The 12,400-nt window shown below is 42.1% G+C and overlaps 1 protein-coding gene across 3 annotated transcripts in view; it reads right to left on the bottom strand.

The window, feature by feature from the left end:
• The window catches only part of RNF149 (ring finger protein 149), a 36,672-nt gene that overhangs the window by 5,200 nt on the left and 19,072 nt on the right, over positions 1 to 12,400 (bottom strand). The window contains exons 6-7 of one of the 3 annotated variants that reach the window (XR_013345832.1): positions 9,774 to 9,969; positions 275 to 411 (exon numbers count right to left, since the gene is read on the bottom strand). Coding sequence is in view for 2 of the 3 variants with exons in the window: in XM_077814451.1 (XP_077670577.1) it covers positions 2,247 to 2,305; positions 9,774 to 9,969 (255 nt within the window). In the remaining variant the exon portion in view is untranslated. Of the gene's footprint in view, positions 1 to 274; positions 2,306 to 9,773; positions 9,970 to 12,400 lie in introns of those variants that run through there. The other 2 variants (XM_077814451.1, XM_077814463.1) reach the window with 2 other exon arrangements.

Genomic DNA, 12,400 nt, shown 5'->3' with positions numbered 1-12,400 from the left:
TTGCACATTGATTGTAATATAGTTGCAGTAAAATGTCTGGTTATCAAAAAAATGGCTAGGCATAACAATTCTTGTGTTTATATTGTTCCAGCAAATTTTTTCTTAAATAGGTCTTTCTTAAATAGGATTTTCCAAATTACCACAATTTAAAAAAGGCCCATTATTACTTTTCTGCGATTTCCTATTTCTTGTCCACCACTCAGCCGCAATTATTGGACAATCATCCCACAATTCAAGTAGGGCCTTACTCTTACATAGAAGTTGTACTACTCACCACAATGCTCCCTTCAATGTGGATTCCATGTCTTGCAGGTATCTGCATCATCATCTGGAGACTCCCAATGTGTCTGATAACTTCCTACAGGCTCCTGACTGATGAGCTGGAGTTGTGACCCTCTTGACATTTATCCACTAAGAATGTTCAACTTTGTGTTAAGGAAGAGGGAGAAGACTCAGTTGCTATATTAAAGAGTAAATTAAAAAGGCAGTCCTGGAAGTAAAGATGAGCTTGCTTTGGAGGCATACTGGTTCCTATGCATCAAAATTGTTTGGAGATGGGGATGTTAGTTATTAAATATTCCACTTCCCCATGTGCTTCTCATCAGATAGAGGCATCACAAAAGTTGCACCTGCTGGTGAAATGAGAGAACTATGCCCTGACAATTATTCCATGAAATCTAACCAGGGGGCACTCCTACTGGGCAGGGGGGAGGAGGAGGCAGATCTTAAGTTATCACTACTGAGAACATTTTGGAAAAACAAATATTTGATTATGAACTGTTTGGTAAAGTAAATGCTCATTTTTTTTCCCTCAGTTGAAAACCTTCATTTCTGGAACATTCATTCTAAAATAAAATTACTGCTCCAATTGAAGCACAATACAAATTAGAAAAGGATTGCATATTTTCATTTTCTTAAAAACATTCCAAATACACATTGTTTTAGAAACAAAGTGCACTTGAACAAATGCCTGACAAAAGACACTGCTTTAAGCAACTTTACAAAAAGTCTGAGGAATGTACCATATACATTCATTTGTAACATGACAATACTAAAAGCCTAAGAATTCAACACTATTAAAATGTATACAGTATTGTAAACATACGTCGTTCTTTACAAAACAATTTAGCATTTCCTTATACTATCTATTGTATGTAACTATCCGAACAGGATGTCAAAAAGAAGGGGTTGATATTTCATCTTTGATGTTTTGGGTTTAGTAATAAGTGCTTTTAAAAAAAACAAAACAAAACACCCACAACTATAAGGCACAATACTGCTAACCTAGCAAAGGAAAAAACTAATGACAACCCCAAAGTCATAATGGAAAATAGCCAAAAGGAATTTCCTAGTTTATGGGACAAAAGCAAAGACCCCTAGCTTCATAAAAAGATCTTAAGGAGGGATCCCAACTTGTGTACATGGAAATGGGGACAAGAGTGTAAGAGGGAAATCAGGGAAGTCTAAAACAGAAATAAATTCCCTAGCCATAATAGCCCTTTTCTACTCTGTTTTACTGAGTTAAAGATTGAGAGGGAGGTAACTGACATGAATGCTAGATAAGTCAACACGCTCAACATGTTAAGACTGTCCAGCAAAGACACTGAAGTCAACTGTTACTGCTAGAAGTTAACAAGCTGGAAAAATTTAAGTACTCGGCTCTGAGTTGGAAAACACTAAGAACCAACAATATTAAGAAAGTTGCGATAAATTATTTTTCAACCAGTGGTGGGAGGAGTGGAAGATGCCATGTAATATCAAAGAAATTATTTGATATTTTCACAAATCTATTTTGCATGCTTCTTAAACATCCAGCTCCAGTTACAGCAAAATGTAATTTTTTTTCAAGTACGGTTTAATAAAATGTAGTGTTGTAAATGCTTTCAGCTTTATGTACATGCTAAACATAAACACAGTGTAACCAACATTTATCCATTAAACTTTTTATATTCTGTTCTCTCATCCTAGTCTACATCTTTGTTACAGCCCTCTGGAACACACTGACATTGTAATAATTCTTGTATCAACAGAGGTATTGCATCTCTCATAGGATCAGACAGACTAGTTTTAAAAAATCCTCTTTATACAAAATTCTTAGTTATTAGCCCTTTTGGAATATGAACTAGAAAAGTTCTCAAGGTAAAATAAATTACATTGTTATTTTCTCCATCAACTAGGCAAAAGTTCATACTAATTAAATAAGAAGTTCGTTAAGCAGTCTAATCAGAGAGTCTTCCATGAAGTTTTCAGTGGGAATTTCCATTAGACAGATGTTCTCCATGCCGACTATCACTGCCATCCAGGTCTAAAAATTGGGAGTTATAAAATGTAAATCATAATTTGTTAAAACTGGTTATTTAAATATTAACGTGGTAAGCTATTATATTTACTGACGCTATCCCATAAAGAAACAATTTGGGGACAAGTTCTACAGTCAGTCATGCAAAATTCCCTTTGATTTCAATGGCAAAGCAAAATAGTGCACAGGAAATGAAGGTTACTTATAACCAGAATTCTTGGAGATGACTGCATAGTCGCACTTATGGATGTTGTGCCACCTGGTGGCACCTAATGGTAGACCCTTCAAGCAGTGCCAATTCAGAGTGCACATGCACCCCTCCTCTCACCTCTCCTTAGAGTTTCTGAACATTGATTGTGTGGCAAAATATGGGGGGAGGGGGGCACTGCACCTTCTACCACCTCAGTTCCTTCCACCAGTAACTCAGAGAGACCATAACAGGACTGAGATGGGGGAAGTGTGCAGGGGGAAAAACAAAACAAAAAAAAAAACAAAACAAAAAAACAGTTACTAACCTTATGCCCAAATAAATGTTAGTGTCTATGGTGCCACAAGTACTCCTTGTCCTCCTCCCCCCCCCATTCTGTAACTGTTATTCTTTTAGATGTGTTGCACATGTCCATTCCACTCTAGGGTGTGCGTGCCCCAAGCACAGCTGCTGGAAATTTTTCCCTCAATGGTACCCGTCGGGCAGCATGCCTGTAGCACCAGTAGAGAGTGCCCAGCCCCTTCAGTTCCTTGTTTCCAAAGAACTCCGATGTAGAAGGGCAGGTTATGGAATGGACATGTGTGACATCTCGAAGAATACTTATGGAAGGCCACCCTGGGACCGCTGCTGGGAGCAGTCAACCTGTGGCTGCTCAGGTGGTCCCCGGGCTAGCTGCATTGGCCACTGCTTAGGCAGTCCCTGGGGCCAGCTGCAGCAGCGCCTGGTGTGGCTGGCTGTGGGCACGCCAGAGTGGCTGGCCGCAGAGCCGTTCCAGCGGCAGCTGCTATGGCTGTCCCCAGGGCCAGCTGCTTGGGCAGCCCTGGGATCAGCTACACTGCAGAAGTCAACCGAGGTTGAAGGAAGTCACGGAAGCACAGAGCCCTAATGATTGTAAACTGCTCTGCCAAATATAGCATCCACTCTAGAAGCTAGATCTAGAGCACAATGTTTAGTGGGTGTGCGCACTTACTTTTAGGTTAGCAGCCTTGCAAATTTCCCTAATAGGAACCTGCTGAAGACAAGCCAAAGATGCTGCTACAGCTCTAGACAAATAAGAGCATACCACACAAGGCACAGGAACTTCTGTTGGTCTCTAACACTGAAGGATGTACCCAGCTGGAAATAGTCTGAGCAGATGTACTATGACCCATATGATTATTAAACAAACCAAACTTCTTAAAACTCTTCATTCTATCCAAATAATATGCAAGACCTCTTCTGGCATTTAAAATATATAATGGAGATTCCCCCTTTATTAGCATAAGCTGGAGAAGGGAAGACAAAAGTAAATCAATTGTCTGACATATGAAACTCGGACACTATTTTTGGTAAAAACCTGGGGATCAGATCCAAGAACCACCTTCTCTAAAAAATCTTAAGTGGCAGGGCAGCCAGCAGGGCACTCAATGCACTGACCCTTCCGGCTGTTACAGCAGTAATGAAGACCACTTTGATAAATAAAAACACTCCCTCAAGAAGTTCAAGGGTGATCTCATAAGCATAGATAAAGCCAGATTAAGATCTCAAGATGGAACGACACATTAGGTAACCCCTTCTTGAATCTTTTAGCAGAATTATGTACAATTGGTGATCTACTACTGACCAGAACGTAAGCTGAAATAGCCGTCAGGTGAACTTTTAAAGAATTAGACAACTACTCAGATTTAAGTTCAGTACATATTCCAGAATATAGGGTATGGAAGCTGCCTCTGGAGAATCAGATTTTCCTCATATCCAAGCAAGAAATCTAGCCCATTTTCAGTAACACTTTCTAATACACAGTTTTCTAAAATTAAGCAGTATGCTCTGCATCAATGAGGAATGAAACTGCTCAAGATTAGTCAAAGTCTGATAGCCCAGGCTGTCAAATGAAGAAACTGAAGACCTGGATGAAGGATACTGCCTTGTTGCTGTGACAAGAGATCTGAAGACACAGGAAGACATGTACAATCTGAGAGCCGAAGCAGGTCTATGTTCCCTTGCTGTCTCAGCTGAGCTAGGGCAATCAATCAATATCATTTTAGCCCTGTCCTGACAAACCTTTTTCCACCGTTTCTGGATGTGTAGACCTGAGACTTCCAATGTTGCATCAGTCTCATTCTGAGAGAATCAAAGGGAGTTACATAAGTGGTAGTCTGCCCATGAGACTCGGGATGACAATCACCTTCCGGGATTGGCAAATTCAAATTTGCAAAGCCACTTGCACTATTTTTAGAAACCTGTTCTTTGGATGAAAAGCCTTCCCTTCCATTGAGTCTGGTATGGAACCTATTAAAGGAGTTTGAGTTGGACAGAGATTCCATTTAATGCTTCGCTGGAGAACACTGGACTTCTAAGTAAAATCTGGAACCAATTTGTGTTTCAAAGTCAGATTCGAAGAGACTGTCAGAATCTGATGGATTAGCTAAGTCTAATGCATGGGATCTGGCACTGCTAACAGTGGCTGTCTTCAGACCTGACACAACAAAACAAAAACAACTTTCAGAGTAACAGCCGTGTTAGTCTGTATTCGCAAAAAGAAAAGGAGTACTTGTGGCACCTTAGAGACTAACCAATTGATTTGAGCATAAGTTTTCGTGAGCTACAGCTCACTTCATCGGATGCATACTGTGGAAACTGCAGAAGACATATACACAGAGACCATGAAACAATACCTCCTCCCACCCCGCTCTCCTGCTGGTAATAGCTTATTTAAAGTGATCACTCTCCTTACAATGTGTATGATAATCAAGTTGGGCCATTTCCAGCACAAATCCAGGTTTTCTCACCCTCCGCCCCCCCACACACAAACTCACTCTCCTGCTGGTAATAGCCCATCCAAAGTGACCACTCTCCCTACAATGTGCATGATAATCAAGGTGGGTCATTTGAACCAGAACGTCTGGGGGGGGGGGGAGGGGGGAGGGAGGTGCCACAAGTACTCCTTTTCTTTTTGTGAATACAGACTAACACAGCTGTTACTCTGAAACCTGTCATTATGCAAGGCACTGCATTTAGCCGTATGGAGTGGAAATCTATCAACTGCATGAAAAAACTTGTACGGATACAGACAGACATCATCTTCCTTTCCAAATGCAAACAGATGGACATCGTACCAAAAGGACTGAAGGTAAAAAATCTATTACAATCTACATACCACACAGACTATGCTGACAGCTTGTGCCACATGCTCTCAAAGAAACTGTGGAATCACCTGATCAACATCCTCTACAACAAACAGGGAAAGATTAAGAATTAACAGCTCTCAGAACTGGATACTCTCAAAAAACCAACCTTCCACACAAACTTCCTCGTGGCTAGAATTTACTAAAACTAGACAAGCCATTTACAACGCACACTTTGCTTCTCTACAAAAGAAAAAGGACACTAAACTTTCTAAACTACTACATGCTACAAGGGGCCACAGCAATGGTTCCCTCAACCCACCCAGCAATATTGTTAACCTATCCAACTATACTCTCAGCCCAGCAGAAGAAGCTGTCCTACATCGGGGCCTCTCCTTCTGCCCCTTCACCCCCACGAACATGATACAGTTCTGTGGTGACCTAGAATCCTATTTTCGACATCTCCGACTCAAGGAATATTTCCAAAATACCTCTGAACAACATACTAATCCACAGAGGCCTCCCTACCAACATTACAAAAAGAAGGATTCTAGGTAGACTCCTCCTGAAGGTCGAAACAGCAGACTGGACTTCTACATAGAATGCTTCCGCCAACATGCACGGGCTGAAATTGTGGAAAAGCAGCATCACTTGCCCCATAACCTCAGCCGTGCAGAACACAATGCCATCCACAGCCTCAGAAACAACTCTGACATCATAAGCAAAAAGGCTGACAAAGGAGGTGCTGTTGTCATCATGAATAGGTCGGAATATGAACAAGAGGCTCCTCAGCAGCTCTCCGACACCACTTTCTACAAGCCATTACCATATGATCCCACTGAGAGTTACCAAAAGCAACTACAGCATTTGCTCAAGAAACTTCCTGAAAAAGCACAAGATCAAATCCGCACACACACACCCCTGGAACCCCAACCTGGGATATTCTACCTACTACCTAAGATCCATAAATGTGGAAATCCTGGGCACCCCATCATCTCAGGCATTGGCACCCTGACAGCAGGATTGTCTGGCTATGTAGACTCCCTCCTCAGGCCCTACGCTACCAGCACTCCCAGCTACCTTTGAGACACCACTGACTTCCTGAGGAAACTACAATCCATCGGTGATCTTCCTGATAAGACCATCCTGGCCACTATGGATGTAGAAGCACTCTACACGAACATTCCACACAAAGATGGACTACAAACCGTCAGGAACACTATCCCCGATAATGTCACGGCTAACCTGGGGGCTGAACTTTGTGACTTTGTCCTTACCCATAACTATTTTACATTTGGGGACAATGTATACCTTCAGATCAGCGGCACTGCTATGGGTACCCGCATGGCCCCACAGTATGCCAACATTTTTATGGCTGATTTAGAACAATGCTTCCTCAGCTCTCGTCCCCTAATGCCCCTACTCTACTTGCGCTATATTGATGACATCTTCATCATCTGGACCCATGGAAAAGAAGCCCTTGAGGAATTCCACCAGGATTTCAACAATTCCATCCCACCATCAACCTCAGCCTGGACCAGTCCACACAAGAGATCCACTTCCTGGACATTACAGTGCTAATAAACAATGGGCACATAAACATCACCCTATACCGGAAACCTACTGACCGCTATTCCTACCTACATGCCTCCAGCTTTCACCCTGACCACACCACACGATCCATCGTCTACAGCCAAGCTCTGCGATACAACCGCATTTGCTCCAACCCCTCAGACAGAGACAAACACCTACAAGATCTCTGTCAAGCTTTCTTACAACTACAATACCCACCTGTGGAAGTGAAGAAACAGATTGATAGAGCCAGAAGAGTTCCCAGAAGTCACCTACTACAGGACAGGCCTAACAAAGAAAATAACAGAACGCCACTAGCCGTCACCTTCAGCCCCCAACTAAAACCCCTCAAACGCATTATTAAGGATCTACAACCTATCCTGAAGGATGACCCAACACTCACAAATCTTGGGAGACAGGCCAGTCCTTGCCTACAGACAGCCCCCCAACCTGAAGCAAATACTCACCAACAACCATATACCACACAACAGAACCACTAACCCAGGAACCTATCCTTGCAACAAAGCCCGTTGCCAACTGTGCCCACATATCTGTTCAGGGGACACCATCACAGGGCCTAATATCAGCCACACTATCAGAGGCTCGTTCACCTGCACATCCACCAATGTGATATCCACCAATGTGACATCATGTGCCAGCAATGCCCCTCTGTCATGTACATTGGTCAAACTGGACAGTCTCTACGTAAAAGAATAAATGGACACCAATCAGATGTCAAGAATTATAACATTCATAAACCAGTCGGAGAACACTTCAATCTCTCTGGTCACGCAATTACAGACATAAAGGTCGCTATCTTAAAACAAAAGAACTTCAAATCCAGACTCCAGTGAGAAACTGCTGAATTGGAATTCATTTGCAAATTGGATACTATTAATTTAGGCTTAAATAGAGACTGGGAGTGGCTAACTCATTATGTAAGGTAGCCTATTTCCCCTTGTTTTTTCCTCCTCCTCCAACCCCCCTCCCCCAGACATTCTGGTTAAACTTGAATTTGTGCTGGAAATGGCCCACCTTGATTATCGTGCACATTGTGGGGAGAGTGGTCACTTTGGATGAACTATTACCAGCGGGAGAGAGAGTTTGTGTGTGTGGTTTTTGGGAAAAACAAACAAAAAAAAAAAAAAAAAGGGGGGGGGGGGGGAGAACCTGGATTTGTGCTGGAAATGGCCCAACTTGATTATCATACACATTGTAAGGAGAGTGATCACTTTAGATAAGCTATTACCAGCAGGAGAGTGGAGTGGGAGGAGGTATTGTTTCATGGTCTCTGTATATATAATGTCTTCTGCAGTTTCCACAGTATGCATCCGATGAAGTGAGCTGTAGCTCACGAAAGCTTATGCTCAGATAAATTGGTTAGTCTCTAAGGTGCCACAAGTACTCCTTTTCTAAAAACAACTTTGTTTCCTAGCAGGCAGTCAGCCCTCTTCTATCAACAGTGCAGGGGAGAGGGGGGGAGGAGAGAAGGGAAGGGGCATGTGGGCAGCCCGGAACCACCAATGGTGCTGTGGGAGTGGCCCGGCGGGGGGGATTGGGTTTGGAGCCATCAGCAGGCTCCCTACCTGGCTCCACACCACCTTCCCCAAGCAGCAGCAGAGTTTGGGTGTGGGAGTGAGCAGAATGGGGTGAGGCGGGCTCTGGGTGGCACTTACATGGGGGGGCTCCCCAGAAGTGGCGACATCCCCCCCTCACCCAACCGCTAGGAAGAGGCAGAGCCAGGCAGTGCTGTGTGCTGCCTCCCCAGCTGCTGGCCAATGGGAGCTGCGAAGCCAGCGCTCTGGGCGGAGGCAGCACACAGAGCTGCCTGGCCATGTCTCCACCTGGCAGCTGAGCAAGGGGGAGGTCGATCATTCTTTAAATTCAATTTTCCAAGTCTGGCATGATTTCAGCCTGAAGTAATTTGATTCCCAATCTTCCACGTGGCAGAAAATGGTACTACTCACTAAAGCCATCACCTCAACACCACAGTATTGCGAGTTCTGAAGTAAACTCAAGAACGAAGAGTTTTCATTCTAAAGTTCCAATTAATAAAATTAAAGGATTATCCAAATGATTAGTGAAGACCTGGTTTTATGGGAAGTATGAGTGAAGGTGGATGAATAAGGGTGTTATGCTGGGAAAGTTGTTTTGATCTGTGTATGGGTTAAACTTTAACCATGGGGCCACGTAATGCCCTATCTATGCAGCCTCCCTCATACAACCAATAAAATTGTTGCATACAGATTAGCTTTAGAGAAAGAGTGGTGATTGGTTGAGGGATAATGATATCACAATGGTCTAGGACTCTTGGAATGGCAGATACATCTTTGACTAACTGAAAGCCCATGCTGTCACATGGGTGTAATCTGTAAAAGAAAAATGGCTCAGAACTTAAATATTGGATGTTAAACTGCAAAATTCATTGATACTGAATCTGGTGATATTCTAAACAAAAAGAGCTTCAGCCATGCTTGTAATTGTTTCCATAGTTTCACACTCATTCAGACAACCTAGGTTTTAGACTGACAATCCTGAATTTTATTATATAGATTACACATTGATTTTAAACATATTACATTGTACTTACCAAGCAATGCTGTGGTTTCACCTGCATCCTCTTTTAAACTGTTACACTGTAGCACAGATTCATTAGTTGAGGAGGCTGACAAATCGCTTACTTCGTTTCTATCATCTTCTTGTAAAGCAATACTCAAACTTCCTACTGATACACTGCCACTTATTGATTCAGGTATTGGAACTTCAAGTGCCTCTTCAGGGTCACCCTTCAGAAGTAGACAAAATATTCAGTAAACAATTATTTAGACATCAGAAAAACAAGTTTGTAAGGACTCTACAAAAGCAAAAAAAACCTCTGATTAACCTTTACATATTGAATTCATTGAAGAAAAGCTATTTGCCCTTCCTAATACAGTAACTCCTCACTTAACATTGTCCCGGTTAACGTTGTTTTGTTGCTGATCTAGTAGAGAACATGCTCCTTTAAAGTTACACAGTGCTCAGGGTATTCCCCTCCCTCGGCCCCCCACTTACCCCATCTCCATAGAGCAAGGGGGACACAAAACAGGGCTCAGGACGGAGGGAGCTTGCTGGTAGCAGCTGCTGTCTCAACTTGCTGATCTACTTAAAAAGGCAATGTACTTAGAGTGGGGTCAGCATACTTAAAGGGGTAATGATCATCTCTCTCTCTGTACCACTCCTCTACAGATCTCAATACATAGGGGCACTTACCTCAGAATAAGGTGGTGTGTTTAGAATTGTGTTTGGGATCTTTCCACCCTATGACTTCACCACCTCAACCAAGCTTCACAATCATCACTGCTGTGTACAGTATTAAATTGTTTGTTAAAAAATTATACTGTGTGTATGTATATACACAAATATAGTCTTGCCTGGTAAAAAAGTTTCCCTGGAACCTCTCCCCCCCCCGCCCCCATTTACATTAATTCTTATGGGGAAATTGGATTCGTTTACCACTGTTTTGCTTAAAGTCACATTTTTCAGGAACATAATACACACACAAGGGGGAGGTGAAATAAGGTTGCACGAGTCCCCTTAATTCTGGTATTTCTTAACTTTCCAAGTATCAAATTAAAAACTAAAGCTACATTTTTCAATGTAAGTGAACAAAACACATTGACAGTTGTTTGGGCCCCCCCAATATTTGTGTACCGCTAGTTTCCAAAATCAGTAATTCATAATGGGTGACTCAGTCAATAGTGTAAGTTAGCAAGACTCTACTACATCAGAAAGATTTTTAACTTGTCAATTGGGGTTCCTTTTTATCAAGTGAATTTAGGGCTGGAACAACCACCTTGGGGACCAAAGTCCTTCATTTACAAAACAGGCACACAACAACAGGCAAAGGAAGTTAAAGTTCCTCCAAGCTATTCTAGAAGTATCAAGTTTTTAGATTTATGAGAAGTTCAGTTCTCTCTAGTTAATTCAATCTCTGCAGAAGATACAACACATGGAAATGGTGATTTCTGTAATGAGAAATGCTCATCTACTTAAAATGGACTGATCACCACATAGGCAACCATTTAGAGTCAGATTGTAACTTTCCATATTATCAACTTGAGTGGGGTTTGAACTTGTGATGTGTAACTAGCTATCCATTATGAATACCTTAATGAACCGGGGTTTGCAACTGACGCGTTTCCTACATTCACCTTTGTCAAGCAAAGAAGAGACATGTCTGATCAATAGGAGAGAAATTATATGTTGGGCTGGTCATGGGTAGAGTATCAACGTCCATCCCAAAAAATCTGAACTCAGATACGCTAATAATCACAAAAACCCATTATTTTTTTGCTAATTTCTGTCATTAAGTAGAATTATGGGCTTCAACTATATGGATGATATAAAAACAAGACTCTAATAACCTAATGTAGCTTCCAGACCAGTCTCCGCAACAATGGAATCTTCAGGCCATATGGTACAACCATTGCCTCATTTTGCATAATGAAATCATGTAGACAAGCAGATCTAGGGTTCTACTGCTTTTCTTAGAACTCTGACAAGACATAAGTAGTGCATCAGATGAAGTCACAGGCCTTATATAAGTATATTGTAAAGTCTCCAACCATTCCAAACAGTATTCTTTTGTTCATAAGAAAAGCTAGTCAGAAAAATGCAGGCATTTTATGAAAGGAAGATCCCAGACACCATTCTAAAACAAACCACTTTATTCTGATGGTAAGTGCCCCTATGTACTGAGATCTCTAGAGGATACCACATGTATCTTCATCTCTTTGCTGGCCCTGTCAGAAAGAAATGAAAGCACATCATTTCTACTAGTTAAGCCAACTACTGCTAAAGTTTTTCAGGAAGGTTTTAGTGAACACTTATTCAGTTATAGAGACGAAATGCTTACTCAGCATATCTGGGAGCATACAGACACAGTTAACTAATTTGTCCGGCTACTTGAAAAATTTCAAGGACTCAAAAAGCAAAAGGGCCCTTGAGGTCCCTGTAAGCTGAAGCATGAAACTGGTTTCTACAACTGTGCAGCTGTAGGCAAGTCACTTCACTTCTCTTCCTCAGTTTCCTCCCCCCTCTGTAAAATGGGGATAAAAGCAGTTACTTACCTTTCGGTAACTGTTGTTCAAGATGTGTTGCATATGTCTGTTACACTGCTGGTGTCTGGCGTCCCATGCACCCAGGTCTGAGTTTTCCCTAGAAGTACCTATGGGG

Source organism: Eretmochelys imbricata, chromosome 1 (genome assembly GCF_965152235.1).
Source record: "Eretmochelys imbricata isolate rEreImb1 chromosome 1, rEreImb1.hap1, whole genome shotgun sequence".
NCBI classification, from domain to species: Eukaryota; Metazoa; Chordata; order Testudines; family Cheloniidae; genus Eretmochelys; species Eretmochelys imbricata.
Note: the sequence above shows the minus strand (reverse complement) of the source record. Positions and strands in the feature narration are given on the sequence as shown.